Source organism: Macrotis lagotis, chromosome X (assembly GCF_037893015.1).
Source record: "Macrotis lagotis isolate mMagLag1 chromosome X, bilby.v1.9.chrom.fasta, whole genome shotgun sequence".
Lineage (NCBI taxonomy): Eukaryota > Metazoa > Chordata > Mammalia > Peramelemorphia > Peramelidae > Macrotis > Macrotis lagotis.
In genome coordinates, this window is record NC_133666.1 from 440,588,452 (window position 1) to 440,605,404 (window position 16,953).

Below are 16,953 nucleotides of genomic sequence, written 5' to 3' on the forward strand. Positions count from 1 at the left end.
AATAAAGGCAAATAAAGGTATTCACTCTTCCTTCCCTATCCACCCCCCTCCAATAATAGAAGTTTGATATTAACAATTTTAAACTTTGACCTAACCACTAACTAGAAATTTTTAGTTCCTGGAATCCATATAAAATGAATTGATAAGAATTCATCAGTGTTCACATATATGCCTAGATATTCTGTTATGGGTACATTCCTATGCAAGAAACTGGAAATCTTTTCTCTTGTGGTCTTAGAACCTGAAATTTAATTCCCAAATATCCTCTCTTTCTCAAGTTCAAGTTGGAAATTACTGAATATTAAGCAATATACATACATATATATATATTTATATAAAGTTGAAAGTTGTTTTCATTTTTATTTGTATTTTTATTCTCATTATTTTTGTTTATCAAAAACCATACTAGAAGAAAGCAAGTCTAAACCCAGGGCTCACAAATAAGACAGTGAATTCTGCATTAGCAAATAAGGAAAGCACTCTAAAGCACTAGCCCAACTCAATTAGAACTGAGCCACTGAGAGTATGGGAAAAGGGATCAGGGAGAGGTCATTTGGGGTAAATGGTTCTAAGACAGGTTGTTTCATCTCAGTTACAGTTGTCAAGGAAGAAGGGGTGACCTATTCCTTTCTTCTCCTCTCCCAGCAACCCCTTCACCTCTTCTATGAAGTGGAAAATGAAGATGGTGAGCTCTGGACTCTACAGATAGGGAAGTGTATCATACCACCCCTCATCAGATTTTGGCACCTGAGACAAAGTTCCATTACCATAAAAGAAAAACTGGAATTTAAGAATATCTTAAGGAATAAGTAAATTTTTGTGTTAACAGATGGGTCTGGTTCTTGTGTTTAATAAAATGTAAGCTCTTTGAGATTTTTGCCTTTGTATCATTGGTCCCTAGCACAATGCCTGACTTGTTCATTGATTGATTGCTGTTCTGTAGTTACAGTTGAGGATATATGTGACAGCCAATCCTGGATCCTAGACTTCATCCTGATCCTGGGTCACACAGCAAGCATACTACCAGCCTAAGAACTGATCAGCTTTGTCCAAGACTTCCGACATATTGAGACCATTAAGTGATCGATTATCTTCCAAGTTTGTGTTCATTTGTACCTAGGAATAATAGTAAGTTACTCAGCTCTACATCTATATGAATATGCCAATGATTAAGAACTCAAACATACAATCAATAGGTTTATTTCCTTTGCCACATTATGGATGCAGCTGATAGATGTATACATCATCTGGACTTTTTCTGTCAATGACTCCCTAACCCTCAACATGGAGTTGAGGGGAAAGTCAAGCCTGTGTAGCTGGCACTGATCTGTTCCTTAACTGATGACATACATAATTGGAGAGACTAAAGATACTGATGAAAGCATCTTTTCTTAAACTTCTTGTCCTGAAAACAACTAAGACATAATAATAGGCAATTCCTAATAAAATACTATTGAGGTACACACAGTAGTTTCTTATACTTCAAAGTTTCTCCACAGAGAGTTTGACGAAAGACCAATTGCTCTGATCTTTTTATCAGGAATGCTTAGAAGTCCTCTATTTCATCAAAAATCCATTTTTGCTTGTATCATTATATTATACTCAAGTTTGCTAGGTAAGTTATTCTTGACTATAAGCCCATATCCTTGCACTCTTGGAGATCATATTCCAATAATGATAATTGCTAAGTCATGTGCAATTCTGACTATTTCCTGGTACTTGAATTCTTTCTTTCTGGCTGCATGCATATTTTTTCTTTGACAGGGAAATACTGCATTTTTGGCTACAATGTTTCTGAGTGGTTTTTTTGGAATTTCTTTCAGAAGAGTATTTATGGCTTCTTTCTACTTCCATTTGGCACTCTGATTCTAACAGATCTAGGCAATTTTTTAAATGATTCATTAAAATATGATGTCTAAGCTCTTGTTTTGGTTGCAGGGGTAAGGTAGTTTAATAATTCTAAAATCCTTTTTTTCCCCAATATTTTCCATGTAGGTTCTTTTTGCCGAGATATATCTTATACTTCCTTCAGTGTTTTCAGTCTTTGATTTTATTTTAACATTTCTTGACATCTCATGAAATAATTGGCTTCTATATGATCAATTCTAATTTTCACATTTGTTTCTTGAGTAAGGTTTATTAACTCTGGTGCCAAACTATGAAATCTGTTTCTAATCCTTTCTTCTGTACTTCTCATTGCTTTTCTAGGCTTAAATCCATGCTGGGGCAGAGTGAAAGAAGATGATGAAAAGAATAAAAGAGATTTTGCTGAGGTGATTTCTACTAATTGGCTATGAGATGGAAGAGAGTATAATACTCTCATTCTAAAACTAAAAAAAACTGAGGTCCCCAAAAGTATTTGCCCAAATTATAAAGAGAGTAAAATAGCAGAGCCAGGATTCCAATCCAATTCTCTGAAACCAAATTCAGGGTTCATTCCATTTATTGTTAAATCTAATCCCAAATCCTCAGCCAGAGGGAGATAGGCTTCTTCTGATCAAAGGTGGGTCAGAAGATGATTCTAAGTAACTGACACTGGAGTTGTGAAGAACAGCCATACGAGTAGGTGACTTAATAAATCAATTCTAACGTTTGAAAATTCCAATGATGGGCAGGAAGTTTCCTCGTGAAATGAGTATTTTGTATGAGAAATAGCAAGGTGATTCTTTTAAACTCATCAAAGCAATTGAAACACACTGAAATTGAATGACTTTATAAAAAAAAATCCATTGACAATACTTTCAATTATTGACTGAGGGCATGTTTTCAGCATATAACTGATTACAAAAATTGCCTATTTTCCCAGCTGAAATTTGTTCCTGGATGAATCCATGAGGAGGTAAGATATATTCCAATTTCTTTTTATTTCCAGGGTTGATACTGTTTAATATCTTCAAAACTGTTTTCAGAAAGATGTGGTATTCTAAAAAGAGAGAGGGCAAAATAGGACATAATTCATAAATGAATGAATTTGAGGAAAATGATCTAATTTTTAAATGAAGCCCTTATCAATGGTTTTCTAGAATCATCATGGCATTTAGCATTAACCACAGCTTCTGAGATTCACCAAATTCAATTAATTGATTTCAGGGCACATTTCTTAAATCTTATGAGTCAAGGCAATATGCTAAGCACTAGAGATACAAAGATGAAAAAAATCATGCTGTCTCTACCCTCAAGGACTTACAATCTTATACAATATATAAGAAAGATGTATGATATGAAAGGGACAAAGAAAAGGTAAAGAAAAGAGTTTTAGGGGGGCGGAGCCAAGATGGCAGCATGAAGGCAGCATTCCCGACAACTCAGACCCCCCAAACCCCAAAAAAACAAACAAATGAGGGCTATAGCCAAAATTTAGAGGGGCAGAACTCACAGAAAGACTGAGTGATACATTTTCCCAGTCCAAGATAACTTAGAACCTCCACAGGAAAAGTGTGCTTCACCAGGACTTGGGGTGGGGGAAAAAAGCCACTGCGCAGCCAGCACAGCTCAGCAAAGCCCAGTCCAGTGCAGCGCAGAGATCACCAGCAACAGCTTGAAGGGGAGAGGAGAGAACTCTGCTGCACCTGGGTGAGTGTGGAGTGAGAAGCACCAACCACAGAACCTGCAGCGAGAATCGGGAGAAAGCATCCTGCACCCCCCAGAGAAGGTAAGGGAAGTCTGCAGAGATCTCTCTGCTCTTCCTGGGGCAGGACTCTGCTGTTTGCCTACACTCAGACTCAGGGTGCAGTTTAGACTTCCATCCTAGACAGCTGGATCCTGCCTTATAGCCTCAGGGCAGAGGACAGTGCTGTGGTCATCTACATATCAAAGCACAAGCTAGAGAGCTTAAGACCTTGGAGGAATAAAGGTCCCAGTGGGGTGCCCCCCCAAAAAAAAAACAATCCCAAAGCCTTGGAAGTGCTGTAAATTAGCCCGGGGTTGAGGAAATAAGTAAACAACAGAAAACGAAAGATCTGACCATAGAGAATTACTTTAGTGCTATGGAAGGTCAAAACACATACTCTGTTTCCAAAACCTCCAAGAGAAAGAAAATGGGCTCAGACTGTGGATGAGCTCAAAAAAGACTTTGAAAAGCAATTCAGAGAGGTAGAGGAAAAATTGGGAGGAGAAATGAGAGCAATGTGGAAAAATCATGAAAACCAAATCAAAAGCTTGGTGAAAGGAATACAAAATAATACTGAAGAAAATAATATGTTAAAAACCAGTTTAGGCCTAATGGAAAAAGCAAAACAAAAGGCAAATGAGGAGAAGAATGCCTTAAAAAGCAGAATTGGCCAGCTGGAAAAGGAGATTTAAAAAGCCTTCTGAAGAAAGTAACTCCTTCAAATGCAAAATGAAACTAAAGGAAGCTGATGACTTTGCAAGAAATCAGGAAGAAATAAAACTCTTCCAAAAAAAGCCAAAAATTAGAAGAAAATGTGAAATATCTCATTGGAAAAACAACTGACCTTGAAAACAGATCCAGAAGAAATAATTTGAAAATTATTGGACTATCTGAAAGCCATGACCAGGAAAAGAGCCTAAACTTTATTTTTCAAGAAATAATACAGCAAAATTGCCCTGAGATCCTAGAAGCTGAAGGTAAAATAGAAATTGAGAGAATTTACCAGTCACCCCCTGAAAGGGATCCCAAAAGAAAAACTTCCAGGAATATTATAGCCAAATTCCAAAACTCCCAAATCAAAGAGAAAATTCTAAAAGCTACCAGAAACAGACAATTCAACTACCAAGGCTCCATAGTCAGGATTACACAGGATCTGGCAGCATCTACATTAAGGGCTCATAGGGATTGGAATATGATATTCCAGAAGGCAAAAGATCTTGGTTTACAACTGAGAATCAATTACCCATCAAAACTGAACATCCTCTTTTCAGGGGAAAAGATGGATTTTCAATGAAACAGGGGACTTTTAAATTTTCCTAATGAGACAACCAGAGTTGAACAGAAAGTTTGATCCCTAAGTACAGGACTCTGGTGAACCATACAGGGGTGTGGAAGAGAAGGGCTAACTATGAGGAACTTGATGATGTTGAACTGTTTGTATTCCTGCAAGGGAAGAAGATATTGATAACTCATATGAACTTTCTCATTTATAAGGGCTGTTAGAAGGAGCATATATAGATAGGACATAGGAAGGAGTGGAATATAATGGTATGATGTGGTAAAGGGATGGAGTCAATGGGCAATGGGGGAAAGTACTGGAAGTAAGGGGACGGAGATGAAGAAGAAGCTGAGAGATCTCACGTAAGAGTCAAAAAAAAGCTTTTTCAATGGAGGGGAGCGGGGAAGGCAATGGGGAATGAGTGAGCCTTCATTCTCATTGGAAATGGCTCAGGGAGGAAATGGCATACACACTTAATAAGGTGAGGAAATCTGTGTTGTCCTAGAGAAGGGAAGAAAGGGACAGGATGAGGGGAAATGGTGGGGGGGGGGGGGGGGGGAAATAGGTGACAGAAGAGAGGGCAGATCAAGGGAGAGAGTACTCAGATGCAACATGCTTTTGGACAGAGCCAGGATGAAAGGAGAGAAAGAATAGAATAAATGAGAGTGGGGAGAAAGAGTGGAGATACAGCTAGTGATAGCAACTGTGGGGAAAATATAGAAGCAACTTCTCTGGTGGACTTATGATAAAGAAAGGAACTCACCCCACAGACAGAGCCATTGGAATCTGAACACAGACTGAAATACAATTTTTTTTCTCTCTCTCTATTCTTGAGGCTTCCCATCTTCTTGGGGGGAGGGGGTTTATGTTTATTCTTATGTTTACACTTATAACATTCAATTTACATCAATGTATGGCATGGAAACAATGCAGAGACTGTCAGACAGCCTTCGGGGGGAGGGAAGGGAGGAGGGGGAAAAACTGTAGAATTCAGAGCCTTGAAAAAAATGATGGGTATAATTTACTATTGTATATAACTGTAAAACAAATAAAATGTTTTAAAAAAAAGAGCTTTAGGGAAATGTGAGACAGGAGAGATTGCCCAAATGATTAATCTGACCTGCTGGATTCACTTTAATTAGATTATGAAATGTTAGGGTAGGCATAGGTTTTGGCAGATCACTTTAAAGTCTGCTCTGTTAATAATGAGATGGCTATGAAAGTTTAAATATTGAGGTAGATTTAAGATGGCCCTTCACTTGTAGAAAAATTAAAGGATACTTTTGTTTGACAGGATAGTTCTGGATCTTGACTTAGAATCTTCCATGAAATATCCCCCATAATTTCCTTTATAATACATTTCATTCTTTCCAGGCCCAATTTACTCATTAAAATAAGGATATTAGTACTTATATTGCCTTTTTTAAGGTTATTATAAGAAAAGACCCTTGTAAATCTTAAAGCATTACATAAATATAAGTTGCTATCTATTCTTTTTTTTAATTATTTTCACTTAGTTGCAAAACATATAATCATAACACCTACCTTGGAGGGTTATTGTGATGATCAAAAGGAGATGGCATGAGTTAAGTGATTTTTCTATCATCAATAACTATATCAAATCAAGTCAGCAAGTATATATTAAACACCTACCAATTACATCCTATATACAAATGAGACAAATGCAAGAAAAGTTTATTGTAGTCCCTGATGGAAGGCACTAGCATTAAAGAAGGGAAAGGTTTTTGATGAAGGCTTTTTATTGGGGAAGGCTTTTAGTTCACATTTGAAGGAAGCCAGGGAAGCCAGAGACTGAGATGTGGAAGGAGAGTTCCAGGAATGAGGAACAGCCAGTGAAAATGAAGAGTTAGGAGATGGAGTGAGTATTTTGTATGAGAAATAGCAAGGTGTTTAGTCACTGGATTGCAGAATTCTAGGAGGGAAATGAGGTCTAATAAGATGGGAAGGGTTAGAAGGGGCCATGTTATGAAGAGCCTTTAAAGCCAAAGGATTTTTCATTTGATCCTAGAGGTGAGGAGTCACTTAAATTTGTTAAATGAAGGTGGTGAGTTATGTGTGATATGGTCTGACCTGTGCTGACAGCTGCCTGAGTGGGGAAAGATTAGATACAGGAAAATCAATCAAAAGGTTATTACAGTAGCACAGGTGTCAGTTAAGGAGGTCCTGATACAGGGGAGTGGCAATGTTGGGATATAGGTGAGATATTACAAAGGTAGAATTTTCAGGACTTAGAAGATGAAAGTATATGGGGAGTAAGAGAGTGAAAAGTTTAGTATGGAACCTAGGTTCTGAACCCGGATGAATGGAAGAATAGTGGCCCCTTCAAACAGGGAAATTATAAAAAGAAGAGAATTTAGGGAGAAAGATAATGAGTTCAGTATATATACATTCTGATGATGATGATGATGATGATGATGATGATGATGATGATATCTATTTTATTGCCTAGACTAGAGCCTTTTCATATCTTAAGTAATGCTTTCTTACTAGTAAATGTCTTAGCTTAACCTTTCTGCAGCTTTGATTCCATTAAATCCTATTGACCTTCCAACCTTAGTTTCAGGAAGAAGTTTCAAGATATTTACTCACTTTTTCCAGTATCAGCATATATAAAATCTCTTGGCATAGGATTTAACATCCATAAAGGAATTTGTAGACACTGTAAAATTTTTATCTCTAAGACAATAAGCCTGTCAACTAAAAAGATTGTTTTGCTATGCCTTGCTTTTTGATAAGCTTAGAAATATTTTCTGACATAACTTTAGATAAATCAACTATAAAATGGGATGTGAAAAAAATGACTCTCTTTCTGGCCAATGTATAATTGCCCCCTGAGGAGCTTCTCTCTCCATATTCTTTTGATTCTCTCTAGTTTCTATTATCTAATTTTCATTTCTGTTCAGATGACTTCAAATACACATATATATGTATATATGTGTATATATATATATATATATATACATATACATATGTATTTAGTATTATGTTAAATAACTTGCCCAGGGTCATTATAGCAAATACAGAGCTAGAGAAGAAATAGAGAGTTGGACAAGAAAATTTCAAATGGAGGCAGCTAGGTGGCATAGTGGATAAAGCCCCGGCCTTGGAGTCAGGAGTACCTAGGTTCAAATCCGGTCTCAGACACTTAATAATTACCTAGCTGTGTGGCCTTGGGCAAGCCACTTAACCCCATTTGCCTTGCAAAAAAAAAATTTCAAATGGAGTCATGAAGAGTCAGATACAATTGAAAAATGGCTAAACAACAATTTCCCAACTCCAAATCCAGGACTTTATTCCACTGTACCACGGTAGCCAACTTTCACTTGGATTTTTGCTATGACTTCCTAATTAATCTTCTTCCCTTTATTTTTCTTCCTTTTTCAATTCATTAACCATATGATTTTTAATTTATATAGCTGCCAACATGTAGACTAAAAATCACATGCTGCCTCCTCCCACTCAAAAATTTTCTATGGCTCTAAGTTAATGCTTTTAGTCATTTAGTCATCTGACTCCTGCCAAGTCTCCAGTTTCATTCACAATATTCTCCTTCATGAAATCCCTATTATAGCAAAGTGGTCTGCAAACTCTTCTACATATGTGATTCATACATGATGTTCTTTCTGCTACTTCTGTACCTTTCAACAAATGGTCCCTTGCACCTGCCATATTCCTTATACTGTCTTAGAGAATTCCCCATTTAATGTAAAATCCAATTTAGGTGCCATATCTTACAAGTCAAGTAATAACCTGACTTGATCAATATCCTAGGCTTTTTTAGCTCTATCTCTTTCTTCCTTCCTTTCTAGTTATATAATATAAGCTGGTCTTATATGTTTAAAAACAACTAAGTGGTCCAGAATATAGTACACTGAGTCGAGAGTCAGAATAATCTGTCTCATTTCCTTCATTTGTAAAATGAGGATAGTAATACCCACCCATCAAAAATTCTTACAAATAGGAAGGAAAAAATTCTTAGAAGCTAGCAAGAAATTCTGGAAACCCTGTATTTACAATCTGTGTCCTTTTTTTTTTAAGTTTTTGCAAGGCAGTGGGGTTAAGTGGCTTGCCAAGGCCACACAGCTAGGTAATTATTAAGTGTCTGAGGCCAGATTTGAACTCAAGTACTCCTGACTCCAGGGCTGGTGATCTACTGCACCACCTAGCTGCCCCAATCTGTGTCTTTCTTTTTTAAAAATAAGTTCCATAGATGAATGCTTTCAATTTTTTTGATAAATCTCTTTCCTTCCAACACTGAACCCTCACTTACAACAAAGAAAAGATATCATGTAAAAGCAAACACTATAATAAGTATTTTTTCTTTCCCCTTTGTCCCAAACATCTGGGCCAAAAGGAGGAGGCAGATACATCTTTACCTATTCCCCAAAACTAAGATTATACTTTATTATGACTCAGAGCATGGTTTCTTTTTAGCATTTTTATTCTTTTACATTATTGCATACTTACATTTTCTAAGGTCATATTCGATGTATTGATATTGTTCCTTTTTTTGTATTTCCTTTTCACACAGTAGACACTCACAAGGGTCACTATCAGCATAGCAGCAAATACAGCTGCAGTTGATGAAACTGCTATAACTATAGTGTCTTTGGTGGAGCCCTTAGTCTCACATTTTTCTCCAACATACCACCAGTCTTTCCCTGATTGACACCTAGAGATTAAGAAATAGACTCTGAAATATTTTAACAAGATATACTTAAAAGTTATTAGGTTAACATTCAACATGCTCATTTTCAGAGTATCAATAACTCAGCAGAAAAGACTACTGGGAAAACACATATTTGCTAAGTTGAAATTGTTTAATTGGTTTATATCTGACTATGATTTTGAAAGCCTAGAAAAGAGAACTATGTATTATTCCATCCCTGATTTGTGGAAAGATGCAGCAAGTTATAGGATGCCAGGGCCTATAATGGGAAAAGTAATAAATAGATCTGAACCTAAATGTCCATAGCTTGGGTTCTGTTATAGAAACCATAGAGAAGCAATGAATCAGAGAGAATAAAATTACTCTCCAGTTGGTACTAGAAAAATTTCAAGACTCAAATAAAATTAGCAAATGAATGGAACTGCTATCTGTAGCAAACTCTGCAAAAACATTCTTACACACACGTACACACATACACAAACATATCATGCTCTACAGTTGTGATCTTTTCTCGTCAAGGAAGCACAGTGTGGTATACCCAAAAGAGCTCACTCTGTGAGTAGAATTAAGAATTTTGAGCTAAAAGGGATTTTTGATTCTCTATTTCATTCCTTTTTTTAGCAAAAAAAAAAAAATTCACAGAAATTTTGTGAGCTTTTTTTTAACTACTTTGTAACTGTGTGACTTAACAGGTTGATAAATACAACTCTTAAAAGTTTCATCTTTTTCAAACCCCCCCCCCGAAAAAGATTCTCATTTCATAGAGGAGGAAACTAAGTCCCAAGGGGTTGAAATGGCTTCTCGAAAGTCACATACTCAATAAATAAATCAGAAGTATCCTTCTTTCTCCCTGCCTCATATCTTCCACCAGTACATCCTACTTGCTGCTGCCCGAGTAACTTTCCTTAAGAGTAGACTATATGACGCCCATATTTATCCAAGTGCAGTGGCTTCCTGTTGCCTTTGGGACACATTATAAACTCCACTGTTTAACTTTTAAAGGCCTGCCCAGTCTGGCCCCAGCTTTTCTTTACAGCTTCATTAGATGGTACATCCCCTCCTACAGTGTGATTTCTAGACAAAATGACAGTGCAGTGTCCCACCTCTAGGCCCTCTGAATGGTCATTCCTCATCCCTGGAATGCTCTTCCCCCTCATCTCTTCATAGAGTTCCCCTGAATGAAGTTCAGGCCCTATCTTCTACATGAAACTTTTTCTGATCTTCCCAATTGCTAGTATTTAACATTTGCATGTATTTATATTTATATTTATTCATTGTATATTTCTTCTATGCATATTTTTACATACAGATATTATTTCTACTATTAGAACAAAAGCTTATTAAGAGTAGGGATTGCTTTATTATGTGCACTTGTATACCTAGCAGAGTCTGGCATATAGTAATGCTTAATACATACCTGTTGATTGATTTATTGATCCTGATCTCTGAGAACATCTATCAATCTTCCTTTTTGACAAGGAAGTACTCATCTTTCTAAACTGCCTTAGGGTGATGTGCCCTTTTTTATTAATATTGAATTATATTATTAATATTGCATAAATGTGTGTTTGGATGCTTTTTAAAATTATAATTATACTTTTTAGAATAGGGATAGTGACTAACCTTGGTATTCTATTGAAAAAAAAGTCTCAATCAGATAAAGAAGCTCTCTATAATCCAGGTCAGCTTCCTCCAGAAGTTAGAGTCTTAGAGAGTTATCTAGACTCTAGACTCCTGAGAGGTCAAATGACTTACCAAGGGTCATGTAGCCAGTATTCATCTGAGACAGGATTTGAAATAATTAAGACTTCCTAACTTTAAGGAAAGTTCTTTATCCATCATTGCTCTAAACATGCTTTTTCCATTTCCCTTTGGGGTGATTACCCATTAGAAGTCAAGACTGATACTGTGGTTCAGAAATTGGATTTCTGAGAGAATGATGTCATTCATGACAGTAATGAGAAAGTTGAACCCATGGGATCAGATGAGCATACCAAAAGAGATAGTATCAAGGAAAAAGAGAAGAGGGCCCCTTGCAAGGTTAACAGGGCCACTCATATTTAGGGACATCTACAGTTGCTGGGCAAGACATAGGGGAAGATTTAGCAAAGATGTCTGAAGAGGTAAAGGGAGTTAAGCTTCTGGACTATACTAAGTCACAATTTTGTATTAATTTTATTTGAGGAGGATTTTTTTAAGCACATGGGATTGTGATGCTATAACCCTTTTATTCCCCCAAAAAAAGTAATTTCAAGGAGAAGAATTTTTTTTAAAACAATATGACATCACCTTTTATGTCTAAATGTAGCCATTGCAACCTTATCTTGGTATAGGGTATGAGATGTTGGTCTATATCTAGTTTCTGCCATACTAATTTTTAGTTTTCCCAGAAATTTTTATCAAAGAATAAGTTTTTATCGAAGCTGGAGACTTTGGGTTTAATCATACAGTAGATTATTATAGTCATTGACTACTATTTCTTTTGCACCTAATCTATTACACTGATCTACCATTCTATTTCTTAACCAGCATCTAAAAGTTTTGATGATTGCTGTTTTACGAAATAATTTTAACTCTGTTACAGCTGTCATTTTCATTTGCATTTTTATTAATCTTTTTGATATTCTTGACTTTTTATTCCTCCATATGAATTTTGTCACAATTTTTCCCTAGCTCAATAAAATAATTTTTAGTAGTTTGATTGGTATGAATAAATAATTTAATTTAAATAGAATTGTCATTTGTATTATATTAGCTTGATCAAGCCATGAGCAATTGACATTTGTCCAGTTATTTAGATCTGATTTTATTTTTGTGAAGTGTTTTGTAATTGTTTTCATATAGTTTCTAAGTTTATCTTGGCAGGTAGACTCCCAGGTATTTTGTATACAGCTACTTTATTTTTTTTCTTGCAAGGTAGTGAGGTTAACTGACTTGCCTGAGGTCATACAGCTGAGTAATTATTAAGTGTCTGAGGCTGAATTTGAACTCAGATCCTCCTGTCTCCAGGGCCTAGCAATCCCTCTACAGTTACTTTAAATAGAATTTCTCTTTTTATCTCTTGCTGCAGTGTTTTGTTGATAATAAATAGAAATGCTAATAACTTATGTAAGTTTACTTTATATCCTGCTACTGTGCTAAAGTTGCTAATTGTTTCAAGTAATTTTTTAGTTGATTTTCTAGGAGTCTCTAAGTATACCATTATATTATCTGCAAAGAGTAAGAATTTTGTTTCCTCATTTCTTTAATTTCTTTTTCCTTCTCTTATTCCTAAAGCTAACATTTCTAATACAATACTGAATAATAGTGGTGATAATGGACATCCTTGTTGCACCCCTGACCTTACTGGGAATGCTTATCCTTTTACATATAATGCTTGCTGATGGTTTTAGATAGATACTACTTATCATTTTAAGGAAAACTCCATTTATTCTTAGGCTCTCTAATATTTTTAATAGGAATGGGTGCTGTAGTTTGTCAAAAGGTTTTTCAGTATCTATTGAAAATATCATATGATTTCTGATAGTTTTGTTACTTATATGGCCAATTGTGCTGCTAGTTTTTCTATTAAACCAATCCTGTATATCTGTTATATTACCTAACTGATCATATTGTATTATCATAGTGATAACTTGCTGTAAACATCTTGTTAATATTTTATTTAAAAATTGTATAACAATATTCATTAGGGAAATTGGTCTGTAATTTTCTTTCTCTGTTTTGACTCTTCCTGGTTTTTCCCTCTCATGATTCCCCCCCCCTTCTTTTTCTGATTCTTCTTTCATAACATGATTAATGTGGATTTTAATTTAGCATAGTTTACATTTATAACCTATATTAGATTGCTCTCTGTCAAGAGGAAAGGGAGGGAATAGAAGGAGGAAGAAAACTGTGAAACACAAAGCCTTAACAAAAAAATGATTGTTGCAAACAATCTTTACATGTAGTTGGAAAAAGAACTAAAATAATTTTTAAAAAGCAATATTGGCAAAAATGACTATTTTATTTAGATAAGGGATAAATTTTCTTCATAAAGGAAAAAATAAAACTTAATTTGAATTAAAACTTGGACTATTTTTCATTATTTCATAAACAATATTATTCTCTTCATTATTAACCCCTGGAGGACATAAAATGAATTAAGTACAATGGTACCTGCAATAGACAACATACTGTATTTGGATTCAAAGGATTTAGCTTCAAATTCTAAATCTGCATCTTTGACCTGTGTGACTTTTGGGGGGCCTTAGTTTCCTCATATATAAAATCAGAAGGTTGGATTCAATGACACCTCCAACTGTAAATCTGTGATGTTAAGATTCTATGAATATTATGTGGACAGCATTGCAGGGGTTATAGACATGGAAGATATCTTGCATTAATTTCCAAATATCTTTTTTGCAACTGGACACTCCACAAAGAAACCATATTAGTCAAAGTATACCTAGAGATACAAGCTGTCTTTTTACCTGCATTCTGCTTTGTCATTGCGGATAACACAAATGCCATCATTCTGACAGTTGAAGTTTTCACAGAGATCTGCTTGAGGATTTGTTGGAGTTATCATTGAAGGTGATGGCTCAGTAGAAATAAGATTTGATATATCTAAAGGAGAAAAGGGTTCATGAATAGAGTTGGTTTTTATTTCTATAACCATGTAATCTTAAGTTTTCAAATTATAGTTATGGTAGAACACTCAGATCCACTGAGAAATTGAGGAATAGTCAATTAGTCAACTTGCATTTATTAAACATATACATATATATATATATATATATATATATATATATATATATGCCAGTCTGCCAGGGAAATAAATAAAAGGAAATGAAAAATGTCCTTACCATCAAGGAGTATACATTCTTTTGGAAAGAATATATAACATGCAAATAACGAAATACGTAGAAGAAATGAACAACATCAATAGAAGGTGATCAAAAAGATCACTAACAACTGAATTTCCCAACACTGGGGGTTTTTCAAGGGGTAGCTAGATGACCATTTGATGAGGATATTATAGAAGAGATAGACAGACCAATGCAGAAAGTTATGATGTGCTTCAACTAAAGTTAAAAAAAAAAAAGAGGGAGCAATCCTGATCTCAGACAAGGCAAACACAAAAATAAATCTAATTAAAAGAGATAAGAAAGGAGAAAGACATTATAAATCTAAAGTTAACTAATAGATGTATTTGTGAAAAATATTCTTTATAATGTCCATCAATTGAGAAAAGGTGGCACAAGCTATGATATATGAATGTCATAGAGAACTATTGTTCTGTAAGAAATCAAGAACAATAGGATTTCAGAAACACCTGGAAAGACTTGCTTGAACTAATGCTGAAGGAAGTGAACAGAACCATAAGAACATTGTATATACTAACAGCAACATTGTGAGATGATTAATTAAGATAAAAGCAACTTCTCTTAGCAATTCAGGGATCTAGGACCATCCTGAGAGACCTGTTAAGGAAAACTCTATCTACATCCAGAGGAGAAATTATGGAGTCTAAATGCAGAGCAAAGATATTATGTTCATTTATTGGAACTTCTTTTATGTTTTTTCTTTCCTTTTTTAGATTTTTGCAAGGCAATGGGGTTAAGTGGCTTGCCCAAGGTCACACAGCTAGGTAATTTTTAAGTGTCTGAGGCCAGATTTGAACTCAGGTACTACTGACTCCAGGGCCAGTGCTCTATCCACTGAGCCACCTAGCCACCCCTATGTTTTTTCTTTCTTTTTCACAGTTCCTCCATCCTTAGTTCTAATTCTTCTTTCACAACATGACCAATTTGGAAATATATTAACACAATTGTACATGTACAATGTATGTGATTGTTTGCTACCTTGGGGAGGAGGAGTGTGTTTCAGGAGGTTTCAGAGTAAGGAAATTGGCAGAGATAAATCTGTGCAAGCTCAAAGCTAATACATTTTACCTGCTTTTATTAATCAACAAGAAAGAAACTGTTTCTTAAGCTCCAACTATGTACCAGCCAACAGGGATACAAAGATAAAGTTATAAATGTGCAACTAATAAGAATTTATGAAATTGTCACTTTCATTGCCTGTACTAAAATATGATCTCTCTCCAGAAGAATAGGACAATGCTAAGGGATGCATGTCAAGGAATATATGAAAAACGAAATACTCCCAACGCTTTGAACTGAGCCACTTGCTATCACAAGGTCTCTTCTTATCAATTCTTAAGTCAAAAAGATCAAAAATTAGAATATGTTAGAGCCAAGAACCTTAAATAATAGAAAGTCCCATCTTGCTCATTTTACAGATAAGGAAATTGAAACCCAGAGAAGATATAAGGCAAGGTGGGTGTTTTGGTATAAACTTATAATTAGAGCACTGAAAGGTTAAGGATTTTGCCCAAGGTCATCTGGCCAGGATGAGTAGGAGGTAAGAGTTAGATCCAGGTCATCCTGACTCCCATGTCTGTTCTCTATCCTTTGTCATGCTGTTTCCCATGAGTTGTTCACAACATAAAAATTACAATATATATAAAATTATACCATATAAATTTTAAATAAATTATGGATCTAATTAATAAAATATGAGAATTATTGATATTGAAATATGAAATATATTCTCATGCCTCATCAAACCAAGGTAGTTAAAGGCAACATCAATAGAGTACAAGCTCTGACAGATCCAGGAGTGGAATGGAGTCAGTAGAAACAAGCTCATAACGAGTGATTGTTAAATTTTCATTATAAGCATTTACACTTCAGAAACAGCAAATGCTTCAGATCAGGACTTGATTTATGGTTTTGTTGATTGTATATCTTTAAAGAGTAATGGAGAAATGTTAACCATTCAGATTAAACTTAAAAACATGCTTTACATTCATTTATTTATTTTCTGAAGTCAGTTGTTAAACATCGACTACCCACCCAGCTAAAAAGATTACCAGTGAGTCCATTGCCCAAGTCCAGTCCTAAACTTGGAGAAGTTCAGCATCAGAAGACTAAGTACCAAGTAATAATTTTATTGGGAACAGAAGTTATAAGATACATAAGAGGGTTACAACTCATATCATTGGAGATGATATGAGCCTGAAATCATGGATCTTTTGATACTGATATACATTTATCAACTGGCAAAGCTCAAATGTTTCAAGAAGTAAATGGATTTTTTTTATTAGAAACATAGGCAAAGAAAAACACAGAGATATATATGTGTGTGTGTGTTTATTGTTTAGTCATTTTCAGTTGTTTTCATGACCCCTTTTGAGAGTTTTCTTGTCAAAGATACTAGAGCAGTTTGCCATTTCCTTCTCCAGATCATTGTACAAATGAGGAAACTGAGGTAAATGATGCTAAATGGCTTGCCCACCTAGATGGAGCAATGGATGGAACACCACCATCA

General features: G+C 35.3%; 1 protein-coding gene across 3 annotated transcripts in view; it reads right to left on the minus strand.

Annotated features, from left to right (window-relative positions):
- Positions 1-439: 439 nt before the first annotated feature.
- LOC141497858 (meprin A subunit beta-like) overlaps positions 440-16,953 on the minus strand; it is a 60,498-nt gene continuing 43,984 nt past the window's right edge. For all 3 annotated transcript variants that reach the window (XM_074200711.1, XM_074200709.1, XM_074200710.1), the window contains 3 exons: positions 14,049-14,184; positions 9,378-9,582; positions 440-2,923 (listed from right to left, as the gene is read on the minus strand). In XM_074200711.1, the coding sequence (XP_074056812.1) occupies positions 2,906-2,923; positions 9,378-9,582; positions 14,049-14,184 (359 nt within the window). In that variant the 3' untranslated portion in view covers positions 440-2,905. The remainder of the gene's footprint in view (positions 2,924-9,377; positions 9,583-14,048; positions 14,185-16,953) is intronic.